This window comes from Moschus berezovskii, chromosome 12 (assembly GCF_049115385.1).
Source record: "Moschus berezovskii isolate FMDL1 chromosome 12, NW_MosBer_1.0, whole genome shotgun sequence".
NCBI classification, from domain to species: Eukaryota; Metazoa; Chordata; class Mammalia; order Artiodactyla; family Moschidae; genus Moschus; species Moschus berezovskii.
This window is the reverse complement of record NC_142471.1, coordinates 76,977,514-77,001,713: the sequence shown is the minus strand read 5'-3', so window position 1 is coordinate 77,001,713 and position 24,200 is coordinate 76,977,514. Positions and strand designations below refer to the sequence as shown.

General features: G+C 49.3%; 1 protein-coding gene across 5 annotated transcripts in view; it reads right to left on the bottom strand.

Moving 5' to 3' along the window:
* Positions 1-8,143: 8,143 nt before the first annotated feature.
* The window catches only part of RBM20 (RNA binding motif protein 20), a 198,881-nt gene continuing 182,824 nt past the window's right edge, over positions 8,144-24,200 (bottom strand). For 4 of the 5 annotated variants that reach the window (XM_055424673.2, XM_055424677.2, XM_055424675.2 and 1 more), the window contains exons 12-14: positions 23,353-23,487; positions 15,409-15,530; positions 8,145-11,244 (exon numbers count right to left, since the gene is read on the bottom strand). In XM_055424673.2, coding sequence (XP_055280648.2) covers positions 11,134-11,244; positions 15,409-15,530; positions 23,353-23,487 — 368 coding nt within the window. In that variant the 3' untranslated portion in view covers positions 8,145-11,133. Of the gene's footprint in view, positions 11,245-15,408; positions 15,531-23,352; positions 23,488-24,200 lie in introns of all 5 variants that reach the window. The other variant, XM_088842319.1, reaches the window with a different exon arrangement.

The following is a 24,200-nucleotide window of genomic DNA, read 5'->3' as shown; positions in this document are numbered from 1 at the left end:
TTATTTGGGTCTCTCAAAGAAATTTGAAGTTAAATTTGTCACCTATAGCAGCATGTCCCAAAATTCCAGGTTTCTTTTGGTTTCTAATTATCTAACCCCTATAGCTACCCAGAAGCCTCTTTTTCCACCTTGAACCCTTTGTTCTCCACCAAAACGTGACGAAACCTCCCTGACATCTTCCCCAGAAAGAGGGTATCCTCTTTCTTCCTCTCCCTCCTGCTCTCTCTCCCTCCCTCCCCTCTTCTGGGAGTCAACCTCAGTCATCTTCAAAGGACATCACCCCACTCCTCTGCTTCTTCCCCAACCTGACAGTTTGACCTGGTTTTTTTTGTTTTGTTGTGTTTTAATAAGCAAGAACTGCTGCTGCTAAGTCGCTTCAGTCATGTCTGACTCTGTGCGACCCCATAGATGGCAGCCCACCAGGCTCCTCCGTCCATGGGATTTTCCAGGCAAGCGTACTGGAGTAGGGTGCCATTGCCTTCTCCATAATAAGCAAGAGAGGGAGGGCCAAATGCTTGGCAGTTAGAAAGGCAGAGAGGCTTTGACTAATCCCATAGAAATAATTCTTGGACCAGGAACAAGAGAACAAGCAGATCACAGTGTGGGTTAAAACAAAGGTGGGTGCACCAGGCCATGGCCAGGGGAAGGATTGGAGTGCTACCTAACATGGGGCATCCTGGGGAGGCTCAGACTTTAAAACCTCCAAGCTTGTCCAGAAGCTTCATATACATGTATCCTTGCATGCATACATGCAGGCAGGCACAAACACATGTACACATACACATGTGTGTTTAGATAACAAACTGAGGCCTTTCTGTCCCACCTCACAAAGCCCCGGGAGGGATGAAGGTGGGGTCAGCATGATCACCTGCTTTCCTGGGTTAAAGAGGCCCAGGAAGGGAGGCCAGGGGCTGAAGACCCTACTCCTCCCTACCCAGCCCAAATAAAATCTAACTGCAAAAGGCTGGACAAGGTACTAGAAGAGCATCATCCACTGAGCGGGAAAGGCCTCTGAGCTCTAGGGAGATGCGGAGCTGGAAGGAGGAAGGGTGGGTGGGAAGTGGCCTCTGGGGAGGAGATCATGCTTCCTTAAGACCTTGGAAAACACAAGAGACAAGCTAGAAGGATGATCTGCAGTGGAGGAGAGTATGAGGGGACCCCACTTTGGCCACCTAGCTGAACCCTTGTGTGTGGGTTCTCAGCTTCAAAATGCCCAGCAGCCGCCTAGAGTCTCGGGGTTCCTGTGGCCAGAGAAGGACCTTTGGAAAAACTTAGGGGGCCCATGATGATGAGGGCAGAATGCAGCCGAGCTGACTGGCTCCCACCTCCCCGAGCTGAATGCTTCTGCTGTGCTAAGATCAGACAGGGTGCTGAGCATGCCCTGCTCTTCCTAGAGCTCTGGGGAGCGGGAGTATAAATAAGAAGGGGAGAGGCTGCAGAAGTCAAGATGGAGTTGAAGAAATTGAGTGTCAACACAGGTGGAGCCCAAGTCCTATCTGATCGGCAAATCCCACTCCTACAGAGTCACCCCGGCCTGTGTAGCCTAGGAATTGCCCAAAGCCTGCCCAGAGCCCAGGCCTGTGGGAAAAGTCAGGAAGGCTTTATTTAGGAGGTGGACTGGTAGGACCTTAGGTAGTTTAAAAGGAGGAGCCCTGAGACTCTCCCAAACCCTGGAATGAGGCGGGGGAGTTGGATCTGGGCCCATGCTGATCTTCTCTGTCCCTGATCTCTGCTGATTCCTGGCTGCAGGGTGTGTGTGTGTAGCTGGGAACAGGTGAGGTTTAACTATTAATCATCTGACCAGACTAATCAGCCTAGAGCAACGTCTCTCTCTTCAGGGGCTGCAAAATCCCCACTCGCTAGCCCAAGCCTCCAGCACCTCCCAGATGCTAGGAGAGAAGAGTGTGAGGAGCTTCCCTGCAGCCCCTGGGTCTTCAGGAGGCATTGATTAGGTGTGGGCACCAGGCAGGCAGGTGTGGTTTCCACAATGCAGGGTGAACCGAGGCCATCCACCCCGTGTTGACACAAGCGTCATAAACTGAGCTTTGTTCCCAGCTCCGCCTGGGAAGGTCCCTGAGAGATGGGTGGGCCTGGCGAGGTGGGTATGCAGTGAGGACAGATAGGTTTGGAAAGGGCGTTCCCCTGGGGACCCAGAGAGGTGAAGCTGGCATAGGAAGCCGGTCTGTGGCTGCAGAAGAATCTGACCATTGAAAGGCCAAGCTTCGAGACACACAAGCAGGGTCTGTGACACCAACCATCAGAGCCACCTTCCAGTCCTCGGTGGGTGGGAACCTGAAAGGAAAAGATGGGCAGGGCCAAGGCGGGGAGGTGGGGAGATGCTCCCTGGCACCTCTCCGAGGATACAGTCCTGTTCCTGCAGCCAGCTGTGGCTGGATAGAGACCTGGAGCTTGGGCTTCTGCGGCTGCAGCCAGGCCCAGGGATGGGTAGGGGGCCGCTTTGTCCTTGAACAGTCACTGGTGCCTGTTCTGTGTGGGCGCAGGGCAGTAGGACATGCTTCCTGCCCTGTAGACTCAATGGTTAATACAAGACCAACCTGTAAACAGATCACAAGGCAGCCTGATAAGGGCTATAAAGAGAGGCCTCTGTGTGGGGCTGGGGGTGGAGATGGTGTGTTGGGACACAGTGTGGGAGCAGAAACAGCTGCAGGGAGAGCAAAAAGGTCAAGGAAGGCTTCATGATGGAGGTAACGCTTACTCAGAAGGAACGTTTAAGAAAGTCCTGGTTCCCAAGCAGAGAAAAAGGAGACGCGCATCCAGGCAGTGGGAGACCATATGCAGAACCGAGGGTCTGTGATGGGGCCTAATTAGGACCCAGGCGGCACTGAACAAGGCTGGACCACAAGTGGGAGCTGCGGGGGAGAGAAAGCAAAGCGGGTGGCGCTGAGGGAAGCAGTGCATCGGTTCAGCTAATGGCACCCTGAGGCCTGTGAAGATGGAGACCACAGAGGCCAGGACAACCCAGGACTCAGCCTGCCCCATGGACGCACCTGTGTTTGCCCTTGAGAGGGACTTGTCCCCCGCAGAGGGTGGACTGCCCCAGGGTGGGGACTGGGGGATGGAAGGATGCTCCTGAGACCAGAAGTCCCGGCAGGCTTGTAGAACGCAGCACTGGGGCTGTGGGAAGCCCAGGGACGGAAATGACCACTACCCCCTTCCTGTGACTGGCTGAGTCCCGCTCATGTTGCACTTTCCCTCCAACAGCCTCAGGCAAGCTCAAGGCACACATCAAGTGCAGATGAAGAGACCGAAGTGGCGGGAGGTCCACATTGTCCAAGACTGAGTGAGCTCCTTGTGGATTTGACACAGGGACTCAAGACCCTGAGGCCCAGCACAGGGCTGGTCCCTGAACCAGAAAGTTCTCTCCTCCAACCTTGCAGATGGTGAGAGTGAGCCCTGTCACAGGGAGCCCTCTGCTCCCCTCCTCCCCCGGAGCGGTCCTCCCCAGACAGGTTTGGGGTGGTTTCCAGGCTCAGCCTGAGGGAATCAATGCTTCCCAGTCCAGTGGGGTTCTATCCTGGCTGATGTCAGCCCATGGGGGACCCCAGAGAGTACATGACCTTGAGATTTTCCCAGAATTCAGATCGACTCACCCAGAGCTCTCTGTTCTCAGGTGGGTGTGCTGAGCAGCCAGATGGCTGCAATGATAGCCTCCTGGTCCTATGGATCTGGCTCCTGGAAGCTCAAATAACAAAAGCAATTTGAAAAATGGGGGGGGGGGCAATTAAAACACACCAACTCAAGCCAGCATACTGGCTCAGGTGTTAGGCAGGCAGAGGAAAGGTCAGGTCTTTAGACACTGGAAGGCATTACTGTGACATCAGAGACAATTTCACATGGACCAGGGACCATACTAACATGCCCTCCAGAGCATTCTCCACTATATTCTCTGACTTTGGGCTGCCAGCTACCCAAGGATATTCTCCAAGCCTCTTAGCACAACATCATCAGTTCAGTTCAGTCGCTCAGTCGTGTCCGACTCTTTGCGACCCCATGAATCGCAGCACACCAGGCCTCCCTGTCCATCACCAACTCCCATCATGTATAGTCCCAAAAAGGAGTTCTTCTAGAATTTGGAATCAAGTAGAATGATTTCTCCAGATTAACTGGCATGCTCTCTCGATTCTAACAGGAAGAGCTTAGCAGGGGAGCTTGCTTCCTCTTTTTGCTTTGGCTCCCAGGATGCTCCCAGGCACATTTCATGTTAATTCACCACCACTGCCTCAGCCCTTCCTACTCACCTACTTGCCGCCTCCAGGTTTCCTCAGCCCTCACTTCAAAAGTTTCCGTTGGCTTAACCAGGTTGCACATGGCCTGTGTTGTATATTAACTCAATTCCTTGTTGTTAAGAGGTGGCAGGTAAATAAACAATGAAGTTTCACTCAGGGAAGAAGGGTTAAAAGTGCAAAGTCTGGCCTGCATCTAGGGGCCATGGGAAATCTCCTTTTGATCACACCCTTATACCCCTAAATTCCCCAAGAACACAAAACTAGGTGCTCTCCTCCCCTCCCCAGAGGAGCAGGAACAACCCCCTGGCTCACCCCTAGATTCAGCTCCTAGGGTGAAACGTCCTGAGTGAGGGGAGGAAGAAACTGTGTTGGTTTGGCACCTTCAGCCTTCCTGATTGTTTTCCTACCCTGCGGTGGGTGGAGACCTTTCTTTAGCCACAGTCAAAAAGCAGAGACATTACTTTGCCAACAAAGATCCGTCTAGTCAAGGCTATGGTTCTTCCCGTGGTCATGTATGGATGTGAGAGTTGGACTGTGAAGAAAGCTGATCACCAAAGAATTGATGCTTTTGAACTATGGTGTTGGAGAAGACTCTTGAGAGTCCCTTGTTCTGCAAGGAAATCCAACAAGTCCATTCTAAAGGAGATCAGTCCTGGGTGTTCATTGGAAGGACTGATGCTAAAGCTGAAACTGCAATACTTTGACCACCTCATGCAACGAGTTGACTCACTGGAAAAGACTCTGATGCTGGGAAAGGTTGGGGCGGGAGGAGAAGGGGACGACGGAGAATGAGATGGCTGGATGGCATCACCGACTCTGTGGACATGAGTTTGAGTGAACTCCGGGAGTTGGTGATGGACAGGGAGGCCTGGCGTTCTGTGATTCACGGGGTCGCGGAGAGTCGGAAACGACTGAGTGACTGAACTGAACTGAACTAAAGGAGGGAAGTGTTGAGGTCAGTTTCAGAATTCAACAATCAGGATCAGTCATAAACTCCTGAGTCTAGCTAAATCTGGCTCTCTAATCCTCCTCATTCCACTGTTTCTGGCAGACCCAGGATCTAGAAGTTTTAGCAAAAAGCAGGAACAAGAGAAGACCCCAACCCTGAGATAGGCACTAGAGAGTAGTGGTTAAAAGCATGGTTTGAGAGTCACGTGGACCTGGATTTGAATCCCAACTCCGCCACTCACTGGCTGTCCCTGGGCAAACCATTTTCATCTTTGAGTCTCATTTTCCCCGTCTGTAAAATGGGAGAATAATGGGGCCTGTCTCTCAACATTGTAAAGAGGCCAAGAAACTGTATCCCTACAGAGTACACACAGAGTGTGACATGCACTTAATAATCTGTAGGGCTAATATCAGTATTAATGGTGGCTCATGGAGCACAGGAGAGGGTGTGTGAACCCAAGGTTTCCTCGTGAGCAGTGACATGGCCCTGGAGAATGCCCCTGCTCCGTGACTCCAGTCTCCTCTAAAGGTCTGCTGACTGCACAGCTCTCTGCCCTTAGGGGCTATCCTATCACCAGGAGTCTCAATAATTACAATGCCTTCAGCCATTAACGAGGATAAAGAGGCCATTGGAAGACTTTTGCCTAACCATGGTAAATATGAATCCAACTAAAAAAAATCCTGACTTGCCCCAAACCCAGTCTGACAACTACCCCCTACCACCACCAGCTCCCACCATCTCCATCTGCTACAGCCAGACTGTCTCCCCCCTTGAATGTCCCCCGTCTTTAAGCCTTTTCCACACTGGAGTCTCCTGTACCTTCAATGGTCTCCATTCACATCAGTTCTGCCCTTCCCCCCAGCAAAATAATTGTCCCTTCTCTTCCAGGAGCTGCTGGGGAAGTCCCCAGTTGACAGCTAGGGCAGCTTTTTTCCAAGTGCAAGGAGCGAACTCCACCTGCACTGACTCACTCACAAGGCTCCACTTAGATGCAAATGCCTTCCCATGACCAAGTGAGGCAGAATCTCCACAGGGAGGTGGCGGGCAGAAGTCTCTAGTTCTAACAGGCTCCCCAGCTGATTCAGATCCGCACAAAGCGCAAAAATCAGTGATTTTTCTTGAGTTCTTGCCAATTGCGGAAGTCCAACTAGGACTAGATCTAGAAAATTCATGAAATAATTTAGCTGAAAGAAACTACACTCCTCATGTGTGCCCAGTTAGGACCACCCAGGAGATCTGGATCTCCTTCTTATCTTATACCGATAAGCTGTATTGCCTTGCTGCTGCTAAGTCAATTCAGTCGTGTCCGACTCTATGTGACCCCATAGTTGGAAGCCCACCAGGCTCCCCCGTCCCTGGGATTCTCCAGGCAAGAACACTGGAGTGGGTTGCCATTTCCTTCTCCAATGTGTGAAAGTGAAAATTGAAAGTGAAGTCGCTCAGTCGTGTCCGACCCTTAGCAACCCCACGGACTGCAGCCTACCAGGCTCCTCTGTCCATGGGATTTTCTAGGCGAGAGTACTGGAATGGCTTGCTATTGCCTTAGTTTTCTCACCTGTAAAAGGAAGGCCAGGGCTTAGGGGGGTCCCTGGGGCCATCCTGTTCTAACACACTTGGAAATCCACTTGGGTTAGGATGCTTTGTAGGGCCGGCCTGGTGGGAAAGGAGAATGGGGACCTGTTGGGGGTGAGTGCAGAGGTCCTGTCCCTGCCTTAGGCAGACAGTTGTTGATGTGAGAGGGGCACAGAGATCTCAGGTCAGATGGGGGTCAAGGTCAGTATCTAAGTGGCCTGGTCTCCGGGGACTGTGAGGAGCAACTCGAGCATCTGAGCCATGGCAGAGTCAGGCCAAAGAGTGGCACTGATCCCTGAGAAGAGGGAGCCCAGAGCGTGGCTCTGAATGTCAGGGCCCAGGCTCAGGTGACTGGCTCAGAACTAGGCTCTCGGGCCCTTAGGCACATGAGAAAGCAAACAAGGAGCCTGCAGCATGGCAGGGAACTCAGCTCAGAGGGCTCCCTGGCAGGATGGCTCTATTGCACAGCTCCGGGGCAGTGGGGTGGAGGGTGTGTCTTACAGAAGACAATGTACGAGATGCCCCCTGGAGTTGTGCCACGTGGAGGGAACTGGGACCAGGTACCAGGGGCACCCCAGCCACCCTGGATCCTGAACTTAGGGCAGCAGGACAAGCTCCAGGCTCACTGGCTGCCTTGGCCCACAAGGGCACGGCCAGCACTGGTAAGGAAGGATGTTTCCCCACCCCTCCTGGTTGGGAACTGGAGGCCTGAGCTCAGCCCTGGATGGCCACAATAGGTGAGGGGGTGGGCAGCAACAGGCTGGATGGGAACTTTCCTCAAATCTACAGATCTGCACCCACTAATTACAGGCAGCCCCACTCACTTTGCCCTCTGGGGCCAGACTGCCCTGCCCCTCCCCGGTGACTCAGGAGCACTGCCAACAGGAGGGAAGGGCCCTGAGAAGATTCCAGGCCATTCAAAGGACTTGCTAACCGGTCCCAGGAGATTAGCCTTGTTTTGCTAGAAGAAACGGTTGAGAAAGAACCTAAGAACAACTGAAAGTTGGAGGGTTGTTCTGAATCCCCAAATAGCAAAGATTCAGGGCTGCACAGCATAGCAGTTGCTTTCACCAGCAATGACCTTAACCCAGAAACAATCAGGGAAGGGATTAATACCATCACCCGCCCTTCCACCCAGGAAACGGAACTTCAGAAATCACAAGGCTAAAAGGACCCAAGCGAGGGGCTGACCTCCTCACAGGGACGGCACCTCCAGAAACGGCCTGACTCTGGTGCAGGACAACAGAGTTCGGCCACTAGACAAACTGAGAGCAGCACTGAGAAGGGCCTCAGGGTTGAAGAAGCCGAGAGGTTTTTCTATCCAACCCTTTTGGCCTGGGGAACAGCAGCTCCCCACATTCCTCGACTCAGCCCTCCTGGAGCTTCACCCCTGAGAAGCTCTGATTCCCCGCTGCCAGAGGCCCAAGTGGAACCTCTGTGTTTTGTTTTTTGAACTCTTCAGAAACATTTTAGATTCAGATGGACTGAGTCCCAACCTCCACACTCAGCATCCTTCGGCAAAACACTTAGGGATCCCGGTGTAACAGATGATGACTCAATCCCAAGCTTTCAAATTCTCTTTATTAAAAATCTTTTTTGTTTTTCCTTTTGTAAAAACAAACACTTGAAGTCAATTATACAGCTCAGGAAAAGTGGTGACGATTAATAGGACACACTCAACAAATTCCAATACTTTACAAGTTCAAACTTAAATCAACTAATGGTTTTTTCTCACAAGCTCAATAATCAAACTCTGGTCCAGTTCAAGTATAATCTAACAGATCACAGCCTCAGACTGTCAAGAGAAACCTTGATACTAATGGCTGCTGCTCACACCAACACCAAATTTACCAAATTCTTCAGGAATACACTGTGGATGTAGTTTATTTCAGGCGTTTACAATAAAAAGTACACAGGCCTTTTGTTATATTAACGCAGGGCACAAGTAAATGTGCTGCTCAAGATAGCAGCTGCTCTTGAACAACTTTTCCAGGGAGACATTTTGAAATGGTTAACAAACACTGAAGAAAAGCTTTAAAAAAAAAAATCAATATTTTCCTGGTTGCTTTTAATACTGCATTGTGTATGACACACGTAGGAATAAAAAGTGCAAATTATAGAGTGGGTGAAACTATGCCAATGGAATTGTATAAAAATAAATAAAAATAAATATATATATATACACACACAAATATAGGACCTTAGATGACTTTTTAAATTAAAGGGTCTTATTAAATGCAAAGAGCTTCTTCTCTCTCCTTCCCAGGGCCGTTCTCCAGCTTTAAAATATAGGGAAGTTCGGTTTATCAGCAAGAGAGCCATTACATTACTAGGGAATATGGCTGTTCGAACAGCCATCCAGGTTTCCAGAGAAACACCGCTTGGTGGGGGGATGGTGAGCTGGCGGGGTCAGCTTCCACTATGCTGGGAGAAAAGACTGCCAGCTTCTCTAAAAACGCAGTTTTAGGCTTTAGGTTTTTCCCAGCAAGGTTCAGAGAGTTGGCCCCTGACTTCCCACCAGTGGGAAGAAAGACACATAGGGTCAAAGTTTCTGAGAAATGGAGGAGGCCGGTTTCTAGAACACCAGGTAAAAACCAGAGAAGTCAGCCAGGGGAACAAGTCTGGGCTGAGTCGCTGTTTTCAAACTCTACTCTCTTTGAGACACTCACCTTTCTGAGGCCCACAGCTGCCCAATGCCAAGTTCAGGTTTCCCACTGTTTGCAGCCTCCCTCTACACCTGTTCAAGCTGGTCTGTTTGAAGCTTGCCTGAACTCTTCTCTCTCACAGGTCCCCAGCGGTTCTCTCCTTGCTGATGCCACCTGCCCCCAGGTTACACGTGATCCTTGTATGTTCTATTTTTCCCTTCCTTTCTGAGGCTTAATTTTCCCACTGATCAGATGTCAGTGTGGAACTCAAATAATCCATCTCTGTCTCTGCTCTTAGTGCAGAAGACAGAAAACAGAATATGCAGTATAGTCTTATCTACCATAAAAAGAAAAAAAAAGCAAAACATTAAAATAAAACAAGCAATCTCGTCCTAGCCTACCTATCTGTGATCAGTAATAGAACTAACAGGAACCGTCTTATAGGAGCTGAGCCAGGGCGGCCGCCTCTGGGCAAGTGTCTCACTTGAGGAAGCAGCACCAGGCTCCCTTCTGACCTTCTCAAGGGCTTCTCCAGGGCTCAGCTGAGCCTCATTTTCGCCAGCACCTTTTCCCAAACCCTCCCAATGAACCTCAGGCTAAACCCCCCCAGTCTGTCCTGTCCAGGACCTGAAGGCACTGACCTTCAGTACCCACAGCCCGATGGGAAGGAGCTCTGCACTTCGTAACATTTAATATCAAAGTTTGCACATGGGATAAACTCTGAGATGCCTTTGGCCTTCTGCCCAATTGGAAAGGGTCCACCTACAAACACCTGGCAACCCTCAATGCTCCTCAGTCCTGCAACCTTGCCTCTCCTTAGCTGCTCCCGCCTCTAAGAGACCATTTAAAAACCATCCCACTGTGAGGCTGCTGGTACCCAGTGTGCAGGCAGCAAAGGACGAGTCAAGGATGGATGCCTTTTCCTTGTTTTGGTGTCTCTCAAGCCAACCATGAATGGCTGGGAGGCCAGTCTTCAACAGAAGTCCCAACCTTCTAATGTTTTAGCTAGAGGGGGAAGATGCTTCTGTTTTCATTTTTATTTAAAGTGAATCTAGACCAGACTCAATATCCAGAGGAGAACAAACCCTGGCATCTCCTGAAATCAACAGGAGGGAAATGATCAGAGCTTCCAAAATAAAGGGCTCTTTCCCTCCTTAAATTTTAAGGCTTGAATCTGGTGGGCTTCTAGAACAATGGAGAGGATGAAAGAGTTATGAAAATCAGGACTTTTCAAAAAGGTGGTTGAGCTGGAGGAGCTCCCAGCTTCTGCCAGCTGGTGGCCCAAGGCTCCCCCCTCCAGGACTGTAGGACCCAACTCAGCTCCCCCACCCCCCACCACACAGGATGCCAAGCAGAGACGTGGTTCTCGACCCAGGAGTCTCCATGAAATCTTTTTTTTTTTGGGAGGACTCAGCCTGGCTTGACCTATCCTATCCCACCAAGAATTGGAACACTGTGAAAATCCCTGAGAAGTTGGATTTTATGGGCACAGAAGGAAGGAGTGAGAGATGGAGAGGAAGAGAGACAAGCAAGTTGAAAATTGTTCGCGGGAAACACGAGAACTGGACACGCCGGGGTGAAGGCTCCGGGAGGCGCTCCGGGCCTTTCGTGAGTCTCTGCGGACCGACTCAGGCATGGCCGTGGGCTCCCTGGTCTTCCTTCTTCTCTGGCAGGAAGGCCCCACTTCTCAGGCCCTCCTCTCCCCCTTCAAGCAGCGGTGTCAGAGCTTCTTCCTTTCAAACTGTGGCACGATTCCGCTGTCCTGGGGCCGCGGGCTGCCCGCCCTCTCCGTCTCCTTCAAGCCCTCCTCGGCCAGCTGGGACAAGTACTTCTGTGGTGCAAAGAGGGACAGTGGGGAGGGAGAAAGACAGTGGTGAGCTGGGAGGAGAGGAAGGGGCTGTGTGTCGCCCCCCCCCCATCTTGCCCCCCTGGGCTGGGACCCCTCTTCTCCCTCCCCAGATCCCGGGACCCAGGATGAGTGATGAGCTCCACCCTCTTTATGTTAGTTTACAAATGATTCCTGGAGAAATGTAGGGAAGTGCAGATCCTAACAGCAAACACATCCACAGCCCTTATCGCAGATCCAGCACTAACTGCTTTTCTTCTATAAACTCATTTAATCCTCACAACGCTACTCGTTGTCCAGAATGAGCCCTAGGATCCAGGCAGCACGTCCACGTGTAAAAGGCAGAGGAAAGAGAGGGAGGCTGGAAAGGCAGGGAGGGGAGCAGCTCTGTCCCATACCTACTGTGAAAGACAAAACTGCAGCCCGACAGCTGAGACTCCGCAGGCAGGCTGGCAGGGCGCTGCCTGCACCCCACCTCAGCACCCATGTTCCCACTGGTCCCCAAAGTCCAACTCGGTGAGCCTGTCAGGCTGCTCCTGAGGTTCTGGATTCGATGCAGTGAGAACCAGAAGATGCCCAAGGCCCCAGGGCAGTGCAAGGAGTGCTGGATTAAGAGTCAGCAGGGTTAAGTCCCCCACAGTGGTCAAGTGTGTGGGCTTTGCCATCACATGACCTGGGTTCAAAGGCTGGCTCTCAGCCGGCAAGTTCCCCAATATCTTTGACACCTGTTAAGTGTGAGTAATACAGTTACCACTGCACAAGTTTGCTGTGACGTCCCAGAGAGGTACCATAAAGCATCAAACATAGACCCTGGCATGGAATAAACACCTAGCGATGTCATAGGCGTGAACCATCAATTACTCAATTCTATCCTATTCCTGGACATTCAGGGCGTTTCCAAAAATGTTGGCAATAAATTATACATTTACTATAATAAATTACTGCAAAAGTGTCCTTACATATTGGTGAATTTATTTCTGTCAGTTAGATTTCTGTAAGTGGGATGGTAGGATCCTGGGCTATATATTGGGTTGGCCAAAAAGTCAATGCTGCCTTGATCGTAACTGGCACTGGCTGTCTGATTCTGCGAAAGTCACTCATCTTCTCCTCGCCTCAGACCCTAGACTGTTAAATGGAAGGATGATATCTTCCTCCTTCTTCCTCCAGGGGTGAATCTGAGGGTCAGACCCGATGATGTGGGAGAGGTGATGGAGTCGACTTGGTGTCTCTAGGAGAGACTGGTTGGCTTTGAGAGGTGGGTGAGACTGATGGAGAGAGGCAGACCGTGGATTCCAGGGGATCAGGCTGCTGATGGAGGACTGGGTTGCTCCTCCACCTCGTCTCAGGTAAGGCAAGTGGGTGTGTGTACCGAGTATCAGACCTGGGGCTGAGTAAGTGTCTAGTTTTCCCACCTAGCCGTTTTGACCACCTGCTGTGGCTTCTCTCAGAGCACGAGAGAACAGCAGGACTGCAGAGAGAAAATGAAGATTCCTACCACCCTACCCCCAGGAGCAACCCCTGCCCCCTCCTCACAGCCTCCCGGGGTGATAGATTTACAAGCTGCCTGACTGAGGTGCTAGCCAGCACCGGCCACTCCTGTCTGAATTCTTCCCTTTTCGCACATGTAACATGGAGTGGGGGTGGGATGGGTGTGTCTGTGTGGACAGAGACAGTCTGTCAAGGCCACTGGCAGAAACCCTATCTGGGACACCTGTGATTGAGGCTCCCAGCTCCCCGACAGGTGCACCGGGGAAACCTGAACTGCAGTTGGCGGGCGTAAGGGACTTAGCCAGCATCTGGACCCGACAGGCCTGGGACCACAGGAGTGGCTGTGGCCTGCTACAGGGAGGCGAGTCTGCCTGGGGGTTTGGCCCAGAGGCCCAAAACGCAGTGAAGTCTGTTGCCCTGCAAAAAGCACAGGGTTTAGAATTCAAGGACCTGGAAGTCTGCATTCTTCCAACCTTCCTGGGTGACCTTGAGCTGTGTGTCTCCTTGAGGGTTATGCAGTCCAGCTGAGAAGACCGGATGAGAAGGTTCTCATGTTGAGGTATCATAATTTGCTGGAAAGAGTTTAAAACGCAGATTCTCAGGCCCCACGCTAGAGATAATGAATAAGCAAATATAGGGTAGGTCCAGGAAGCCACATTTTAAAAAGATTCCAGCTGAAGACCAAGGTTTGGGAAAATCAGGACCGGATGATCTTTATTTTTTTATTTTTATTTTTGGATGATCTTTAAGACCCTGTTCAGCTCTTCCATTCTAGAGGTTTCCTCTTGTTGTGGGTGGGTGGTGAGGATGTCTTCAGGGTAGACAGCTGCCGTCAGCTGGCTCTGTGTAGCCCAAGCTGAACTCTTGGCCTGGCCAAGTCACTGCCTACCCCCTGGAGAGGCCAGGACCTGGGCCGCAGGCCCTGTGACTTTCTCGGTCATACAATAGCTGCTTTCCAGAGGAAAATCAAAAAGTTTAAATGACCTGAGTTTGGGCACAGCCAAAGACAGTTCCTTGCAGATGGTGACCCAGGCCATGACACGAGTCTCAGTTCACAAGACCAGCTTAGTAGAGTGAAAGCAGCAAAGTGATTAAGAATCAGGCAACCTGGTTCCAGGCCTGGTAACTAAGCATCTTGATGGCCTGGGACAAATCCAAGGCTTGGACTAATCCAGGGTTTTGATAAATCCTTGGTTTCTCTGGGCCTCAGTTTCCTCAGTTATAAAATAAGAGAGTTGGCCTGTATCTGAGTTTTCTTAACTAGGGGTACACATTAAAATCATCTGGAGAATTTCCTCAAATTACATATTCCTTGGTCCCTCCCAAACTCTGCTGAACATTTGGCCTAAGTAGTAATAAATACTTCTGAAACACTGTGTACAGGACTTTGGTTCACATCCCTGGCTAAGAACCACCAGAGCAGCCACTCTTTAACAATTAAACTGAACGGTATTATCTGCTCCGGAATTAAAGCGTCTGCCTGCAGTGCAGGAGACCTGGGTTCGATCCCTGGGTTGGGAAGATCCCCTGGAGAAGGGAATGGCAACACACTCCAGTATTCTTGCCTGGAGAATCCCATGGACGGAGGAGCCTCATAGGCTATCATCCACGGGGTCACAAGGAGTCGGACACGACTGAGTGACTTCACTCACTCACTCACTCATTATCACAAGGGTCTTCCAGAGCCAAGGCCTTATGCCTCAAAAAAGAAGTCTAAGTTCCTTGCAGTTAGAACAGAAGGTACTTTGATATACTTACCCTGAGCATCTATCTACTATGATTTCTATTATATTACTAATCCCCAGCTTATACCAGAAGTCATATAAAAATCACATTCTAACATGCTGTATATTATTTAGGTATTTTATAGGATATGTTGCTATATCTCATTGATTTTAACAAGTGTTTTTCCCCCACGTACGAACAGTTCTGAAATTGAGATGTATTTTCCAGTTGATGGAGACTCACCGTTTAATCTGTAACATTTTTGTTCTTGTTGGTATAAAAAAATAGTGTTGTGTCTTACAAGTGTTGTGTCTTAATGATGGCACCTTAGATTGGATGAAATATGGTATATAGAATATTTTGTATGTGTAACAGTTAATATACAATGAAACACACTTATTTTTTGCTTATCTACTACTCTAGAATGTAAGGTCCATGAGGGCAGGGGTTATTATCTGCTTTTTTTGTTGTTGTATCCCCAGAGTATCCCCAGTGTCTGGTCCCAGACGCTATGTCTTTGATAATAGCTGCAGTATGAACAGACATTTCAGTAGAATATAACAGTGACTTTTATTCTAGCCAAACATGGATACTAGATCAGGAGAAGAGAAGCACAGAAATATCTGTATCTGAAATATCCAGGTTTTGTGAAAAGGGATCAGCTCCAACCATGGGCTAGGTGAACACTACCAAGTTATTCAGTCTAGAGGGAGAGGCAGTTGCCAAAAATATCCAACCCAAATAGCATGTTTTGTAGCAAAGTGGAGACAGATGCTCTGAGAGCGTAAGGAAGGCAGCCACCATGTGGAGTAGGGTGGAATCAGGACTCAGACCACAGAATGAGTTTTCCATGTGATAGAAGGAGATATAACCTCACAGAAACTTAGCCCAGGGAGTGCCCCTCCTGGGCACTAGGCAAGGAAGACCAACAGTTACCTGTAAGTTCCGGTAATGGACGGCACTGCGACAGTGACTCATCTTCGCCGTCTCTTCACTCGTGTAGAACAGACCACACAGCTTGCAATAAAAGCCGGTCCTGGGCACCACGAACTCCACCCCTGCAGAAGGATGGGGGACGGACAGGTAGGCAGTTTAGGAAGGTGGAGGGAGGCCCCTGAGGTCCAGACAGCAGTCAGGGTGAAATAGGAGCAACGCGATTCAGCCCTGGCTTGCTATTGGCTTGGGCTGGTTACCCAACTTCTCCAAGCCTCAGTTTCCTCATTTACAAAACTGGCACGAAGAAAACAGCATCAGCTTCATTCACAGGCAATGTGATGAAGTATGATGGAGTGCCGGGAAATTACATGCTTTGCAACTGCCTTCCAGAAGTAGGTCCAGGCTCTACTAACATCAGTCTGCTTCCTGGGAAAGGAGGAGCAAGGAGGTTTCTTACATTTCACTGGGTGGGTTTCCTTTCTCCACACTGTATGTCTCTCTGCAGCTGCTGTGGCCAAGACTCTGGAAGAACACTCATTTTTGTTTGCTTATTTTACAATTATGTTCACTAAGAGAATTTTTTAAAGATAAAGTGAGGAAAAATCACTCGGAGTCATTCCAATCAAAATATTTTCTTCCACACTATCTATATATAGAGCCCTTTGTGGGGTGGAAGACGACATTTTTAATGACACCCTAAGTGTAATTCTGTTTCCTCCCTTTTTCATGTGATGATCTATCATAAACATTTTCTCGTCTTTCTCCAGTCTTAAATTTGAGCCATTCATTAGTAGCATTTTATTTATGATGCGTTAAATAGAAGTTCCAGGATTTGGGGAGCTCTTTTGATTCCGAGGAAAGGAAACAGTGGCCCAACAGTCAGAGAAATGACCGCGTCACAGCCCAGAGGATTCATCTCTGAAGGGGGACGGTGGCTGGTCCAGCCTATACCATGGTGTACTGGGGTCACGGTTCTCCTCTTGAGGACACAGCAGAGTGGAAAGAGCCTAGGTATGAGAAGGGGTTAAGACCAGAGGCTAAGAATCTGTGTAGCCTGGGGAGAGCTGGCTGAATTCCTCCTGGGCCTTCTGATTGAGGCACCAGCTAAAAAGCAGGGCTGAGGACCGCGGAGATCAGGACACACTGTGGAGCCAAAGGAGCGGGGCTGGCCACTTGGGACACCCAGACGCACTACTCCCCACTCCCGACCCCGTGCTCTTTCAGGCTGAGGCCGCCCCCTGTGTGCTGACCCCCTCGGCTATGCTTTGCTGCTGCCCATATGGTGAGTTCTGCTGCAGATGAGGGGATGGTCAGAGAGCTGGCCCCACTGGGTGTCAGGGAAAGTGGGGCTGGGAGCCACACACGAGGCCAGGGCAGTCTCTTAAAGAGAGGGGGACAGGTCAGGTCTCTGCCAAGTTCCTGCGTGTGACCACAAGCCCAGGCCTTCCTTCACTTTCCTTCTCCTGCCTCTAGAGACAGAGCTAAATACACAGGAGACCCTGTCATAGAGAAGCAGCTTAGACTTCTAATTACAACCTTCCCCCCACACTCACCCCCGCCTTCCCCCGCCTCATTTCACAAAAGCCACTTATCAGCCTGGAAGGACGGGCCTGGAGGAAGGAGGGAGCCTGGGAGACCTGCCTGCAGCCTGCCTTGACGGATGGCTCCTCTGTGTGTGTGTGTGTTGGTGTGGGGGAGTGGACTGGCTGGCCAGTTCTAACTGCCACCTAGCAAGCCTGCCTGCCGTGCCCTCAGCAGTCTCCAGTGAGGTCCTTGGGTGAGGGGCCCAGTTGCCCTGGGGGAGGCCGAGCGATCTCCCAACCTCACTGCAAAGGATGTGAACGTGCTCTTTGTCTGTGGGTGGCCGTCCCGCCCTTCCACCTCCCCCAGGCCCTGTTTCCTGGCTGCTGCTGGCAAACAGAGCATTAAGCAAGGCCCGCCTTCCTCCTCTGTGCCTGCAAAATACTTCTCCCTTTTGCTGCTGCTCCACAGGGAGCAGAGGCCCACACTGGACAAGAAGAACAACCAGAAAAGGGGAAGCAAGCCCCCACCCAACCAGGCCACGGGAGCAGACGCAGGCAGGGGATCAGAGCCTCTCCCTGAGTCCAGACCTTGTAGGGTCGGCCAAGTGGGTAAAACCAAGAAAGAAGCCTTGGGTTTTCTGTGCAGATCCAACGAGGCCTCCAGAATCCGCCATGTTTCCCCAGAGGGCTTCAAATCCCTGTCCTGGGTGCCCCCAAAAGGGGTGCAGCTGCCTCAGAAGCCACCACAGAACGTAAAGCAGACCTGAGCTGGCAGCTGTGGCCCATTTCTGCCCCAGCAGTGGGCATGGCTACCATCTGTAGTGTTTGGGGTGAGATTTCACTTGAACAAAGGCTTCTACTGCCAAAAAACAAAAAAGTTGGAAGCCACAGTATACTGAAGAGAAAATGGAATTTGGAGTCAGACCTAGCTCTTTGACTCACTGTGTGACCTCAGGTATGTGTGCTAACCTCTCTGAGATCAATTTCCTTGTGTGTAAAACAGGAATAATAATACAATAAATGGTGTAATGGGGAAGCACATGTCATTTTGCCTCGGGCTCAACAAACACTGCTGCTGCTGCTAAGTCACTTCAGTCGTGTCCGACTCTGTGTGACCCCATAGACGGAAGCCAAACTGTTTATCAAAAAACAATAGCAGACATGTGTGAGGCTTTTCTCCACAGAGGCTTTCTGGCCCTCCAGCCTTTCACCAGAGCTCCATGGCTGGGCAGCAGCTCTTTTCAGGCCCCCGCCGGCCTCCAGGACTACTCAGGCAGTACCAGGTGGTCAGAGATAGTGTTGAGGAGGGAGAAGCTGGGGCAAGAGCCCCAAAAGCCTGGGAACTCACCCTTGAGTAACCAGGAGTTGCCCGGGCACTCAGAATGCCAGCACCGCCTCAGGACACCTCTGGAATGTGAGGGCCCGGGGTAGCACAGCATGAAGAAAACACAGCTCCAGCCCCAGAGAGTTCTGCAGCAACCTGGTCCTCCCATTTTTCAGCCTCTATTAAGTACCATAATTAAAGCAACATCTGCCTTCTAATAATAGCTCCTGCCATGGTTAATTACAGCCCTGTCATCCCAGCACAGTCTGTGATGGGTGGAGAAGGGGAGCTTGCATTTTGTAGGCTTCCCTTTGGTTCTGGGAAGAGTTCAGGCCTTGGCAGGCTCACGCTGGCTGGGGTCACCCAGAGCTGGCCTGAAGCCCACGGAGCTGCCCTTCCCTACCCCCATGCCCAGCCCAGCCCCTGAGCAGCAGGGTTTTGCCTCACCTCTCCTCCTCATTCTACCTCCCTGCACTCCACAGGGACCAAGCCTGAGTTGTCCCCACTCCCTAGAAAGTCTCTTTGCAGTAGTGATAAACCATGGAGGGTGAAGGGTTATGCACCCCCAGTGAGAGAAAGCAGAGTAGGTCTCAAAAACTATTTCATAAATGAATAATGGTTTCCCTGGCGGCTCAGACAGTAAAGAATCTGCCTGCAATGCAGGATACCTGGGTTCAATCCCTGGGTCAGGAAGATCCCCTGGAGAAGGGAATGGCTAACCACTCCAGTATTCTTGCCTGGAGAATCCCATGGACAGAGGAGCCTGGCGGGCTACAGTCCATTGGGTCGCAAAGTCAGACGTGACTGAGTGACTTTGAGAGAGAGAAAGAAACAAATAATAACAATAGACAACTTGTAATAAGTACCTCCTACTGAAAGAGACTGAGATCTTACAAGTACTCATTCATCTAATCCTCAAAATAACCCTACACGGTAGGCGACTACTACCATCCTAGATTTATAGATGAAGAAAGCCAGGGAGAGAGGTTAAATCAGCAGCTCTTTGTCCCCCAGCCAGCTGGGATTTGAACCCAGGGAGTCAGATTGCACACTCTGTGCTCTTAACCACTGCACCAAAATTGCCTTTCCTTCCACTGTGCTGCCTGAATGGCAGGGCAGCCTGGTCTCCAATCAGGATTCCCTCAGTTCTGACCTGAGTTTACTGTGTGTTTTCGGGCAATAAGGGGCTTCCTTGGTAGTTCAGTGGTAAAGAACCCACCTGCCAATAAAGGAGACTCAGGTTAGATCCCGGGTCAGGAAGATCCCCTGGAGAAGGCAATGGCAACCCACTCCAATACCTTTGCCTGGGAAATCCCATGGACAGGGGAGCCTGGAGGGCCATAGTCCATGGGGTCACAAAAGAATCGGACACGACTTAGCAACTAAAAAACAAAAACAACTCTGGTAATAAGTCTCTGGGCTTCAGTTTCCTTACCTGGCAAATGCAGAAAACAGTATCATATGCCCCTCACCCCCACTGAGATTAAAGAAACAATAGGTCTCAAAGCTAATCGGAGACTATCATCAAGTATAAAAGTACAGTCTGTAATAGCCCCAAACCAGAAAAACCCAAATGCCCATCAACAGCTGAATGAATAAACAAAATGTGATCTACCCATAACCACAGTGCAATACTCAGCGATAAACAGAAAACAATTATCCACACACCCAACAACTGGGATGAATCTCAGAATAACTATTGAGTGAAATAAACCAGGCAACAAGAGTACATACTGTATGATTCCCTTTCTAGAAAATTCTAGAATGCAAACTAATATTTTGTGACAGGAAGGAGGGCAGTGGTTACCTGGGGACTGGGGCTGGGAGGTAGGGGTATGGAGTATCAGGAAATACAGGGGCGATGAGTATGTTCACTGTCTTGCTTGCAGTGATGGCTCACAGGTGTACATGTGTCAAAATTCAGGTTTTATGTACACTTCATTAACCTCAATTATACCTCAATAGAGCTGTTTTAAAAAATAAAATGAGCCACCATTTTCCTCCAGTTGGTTGGTAAAGATTTAAAACTGATAAGATCCAAAGTTGGCAAGGATGTGGAGAAACCGTACTCTCACGTGAGGTAGTGCTGAACACTGGTATAATCTTTCTGGATAGCAATTTAGTGGCAATTATGAAAATTTGAAATGCAAATATACATGGTCTCCCCCCTCTCCCCTGGGCTAGCGTGCGATCCAGCAGAAACTGGTTCACACGAAAAGGTGGCAGCACGTGTGGAAGGTGGTAGGGTACACAGGCAGCAAGAGCATGGTGCCGGGAGTCAAAGTGCCGGAGTCTGAATCCTGACTCCAGTTCTGGGCTGTTCATTAGCTCTGTAAACCTGCATTTCATCCTAAATCCCTGGTGGCTCAGTGGTAAAGAAACTGCCTAAAATACAGGAGACATGGGTTCGATCCCTGGGTCAGGAAGATCCCCTGAAAAAGGAAATGGCAACCCACTCCAGTATTCTTGCCTGGGAAATCCCATGGACAGAGGAGCCTGGTAGGCTACAGTCCATGGGGATGCAAGAGTCAGACATGACTTAGCAACTAAACCACCACCATCTCATTTCTTACCTGTAAAATAGGGCTGAAAATATTACCAACCCCACAGGTGTTTTGCGAGTTCAACGGTAAATGAAAAAAATAAAAGTCTAACTTTTATAGTATTTAAATTAATAATTCTAATTTTTGATAAATAATGTTACTTTGTACTTTATCACTTATATTGTTCTTTTATTCTTGGCTGCTTAAAATTTCTAACATTGGTTATCTTACTTAATTTTATATTACAATCCTTAGAAGTAAATACATAAGAGAAAGGTATTATTGACTTTAAAGATGGGAAAACAGGAATAAGTTTGTGAAATAGTATACCTGACAGGAAAAACTTTTCCTAATAAGAAAAACAAGTCTCTTTGCTCTGGCTCCCAGGGCAGTGCCATTCAAATATATAATACTTTTAGAATGTAAGAATATATTCTGTAGAAATATGTGAAATATTTGGTTATTGATAAGTGTTAAACTATGATGGAAATAATATTCTACCTAGTATTGTTGTCAATCTAATTTTTAATTGAAAAAAAATTAAAGACATTCTGAATGTTCACCAGTAGAGAGATGGATCGGTAATGTATGGTATAGCTTTTAAGATAAAATATTTGCAGTAATTAAGAAGAATGCATTTGATATGAAGAGAGCGCTAAGATTCACCGTTAAGGTATAAAAGCAAACTGCATAACATTATGTGTATAGTTTGATCCCGTTTTTGTGGGAGAAAAACTATCCATGGGTATGACTGTGGTCACCTTCAGAGAGGGGGAGACTGGAGAGAAGGGAAACAACATTTAATGTTTACTTCATATGGGTTATAAATTGGCTGTAATAATCTTTCACACTTTTTATAATAAAAATAAAAATAAGACACAGATTATAAAGTAGCAGACTTTATTCTTAATTTCTGCCTGTGTATGTCATACAGATTCCAGGTTCCTGCATACCAAGAGATTGTGTTCCATTTCTCAGTGTCCCTGCCCCGAGTGCCTCACACAGAGCCACATTATCCAGGAAGGGCTGCTGACTGTCTGGCACCTTTTTCCTGAAAGGCAGCCTTTGCAACTATTTTCCAGAACCCAGGGCCTTCTTACAATCATCTTCGTTCATTCTAAGGTCAGTACGTATTTCCGTGTTTTTTTAAAATTTTTGTCCTGGGGCATGCTGGATGCTATGTAGCAAACTCCTTCTTCTTTTTTTTTTTTTTTAAAAAAAGGAAGTTTGCTCTTTGTATCTGACTAAATGGCACACTGGAGGACAGAGAAAAATAAGGGATTTTTATACAGAAGATGAAAAGGAAAAAAGAAAACTTGATGGAAAGAGTGAGCCTCCATGCTGACTAGCTCCTCTGGAGCTCATCGACTTGTTAATGAAGGACCTGCTATGCTGTGCTTAGTTGTGTCCGACTCTTTGCAACCCTATGGGCTCAGCGCCATGCTCCTCTGTCCATGGAGATTCTCCAGGTAAGAATACTGGAGTGGGTTGCCATGCCTTCCTCCAGGGGATCTTCTTAACCCAGGGATCAAACCCACGCCTCCTGCACTGCAGGCCACCAGGGAAGCTCATAAATACTGAAGTGGATAGCCTATCCCTTCTCCAGGGGATCTTCCCAACCCAGGGATTGAACCCAAGTCTCCCACATTGGAGGTGAATTCTTTACCAGCTGAGCCACCAGCTCATAAATACTGGAGTGGGTAGCCTGTCCCTTCTCCAGGGGAACTTCCTGACCTAGGAACTGAACCGGGGTCTCCTGCATTATAGGTGGATTTTTACCAGCTGAGCTCCCAGGGAAGCTAAAGGACCTGCTGTAACTGGAAAAAAAATTCCTGGTTATGACTTGTCTGAGGACATGCAGTCACCAACATGGGAAGGACAGGGACCCAGAGACCCCTCTATCAACTACAGAGTGTGTGCTCAGTCGCTCAGTCATGTCCAACTCTTTACAAACCCATGGACTGTCCGTGGGATTTTTCTGTCAAGAATACTGGAGCAGGTTGCCATTTCCTCCTCCAGGGGATCTTCCTGATCTAGAGATTGAACCCACATCTCCCGTGTTTCCTGCATTGGCTGGTGGATTCTTTTACCTCTGAGCCACATGGGAAGTCCCCTAAACACAGTCTGTTCGGTATCATTGCCCTAGAGAAGCTTAGTCCCTCAAAGAGGAAAAAAAAAGCAGCATTGTTTGGAGAGGCGCTGGGGCCAGGAGGGCATTTCTGTTGACTCTGTGGCGGCTGGTGGGTCGCCACTACCCTGGCTGAATAAGGGCTGTGCGGTTAGGAGTGAAACATTTCCTGACAGGAAAAACAAGTCTCTTTGCTCTGGCTCCTAGGGCAGTGCCGTTCAAAGTCTGGCCCCATGAGCTATCTTGGTCTACTATGGGACACTGAAATTGCAAGAAACTTTAAAGCTGCAGGTTAATCTGGGTGATTGCATCAGACATTAATAGTACAACAAAATGACGAACAGCCTTCTCAAGCTCTTAGACATTATTACAGAGCTATTGTCCCCTGGAACTGAATTCGCAGGAAGGACTGAGTATCTCACCCACCTAGAGGAATGCTAAGTTCACTGAACACATCCTCTGGTTCCCAGGAAGGCAAAGAAAGTGGCTGTTTCAGCTCCACTTCAGCATCTTCCGGTGACCTCACGTCCAGAGATTTCATTTCTGAGTACCTGGAGTTTTCTGCAAAACATGAACCAGGACAGGATACCAATGAAACACAACCTGCCTCCAAGAATCCCTGCGATTCTGTTCTTTGCACTGTGTGATGGGAAATGGTCCTGGGGCTGCTTAATAACATGAGACTAGGGCCAGGGCTGCTAATTAGAACCAAAGTGCTAGAATAAAGAGCTTTTACGGCTGCCAAAAGAACGCCGCACACAAGAAAACTTGGCGAATCTTTGCATTGGCTCTGTGGGGGATGGGCCTCTGATGCCTTCAGCTGGAATGATCCACCCCCGTGCCCCCAATTTGGTATCACTCCATCTCTGCAGGCAGAAGAATCACTGAAGTGCAAAAATTGTGCTGACATCCACAGGAGCACCGAGGCGGACAAGAGAGGCAATGCCATTCTCACCCCAAGCCTGTTGAACAGTGTTATTAAATATGAACTCCAAACACTGGGGAAGCTAATGAGCCATGAACACCAGTGCATGTCGAGACCTATACTACAACACAGTGGAGGCTCAATCCGAGCAAGGCAAACGGCACTCGCTCCTCCTCTATTCTTGCCTTCTCTAGACACAGCCCAGGCCTCAGTATTGCTCTAGCAACAATGCAGCTCACGGCAGAGTTTCCATGGAGGCTCAGATCCACACAGGTGAAAAAGAGCTCAGGTCAGCTTGACACAGATGGAAGCCCAGGCCACCCGCTCACCAACCAGTTTGTGCCAACCA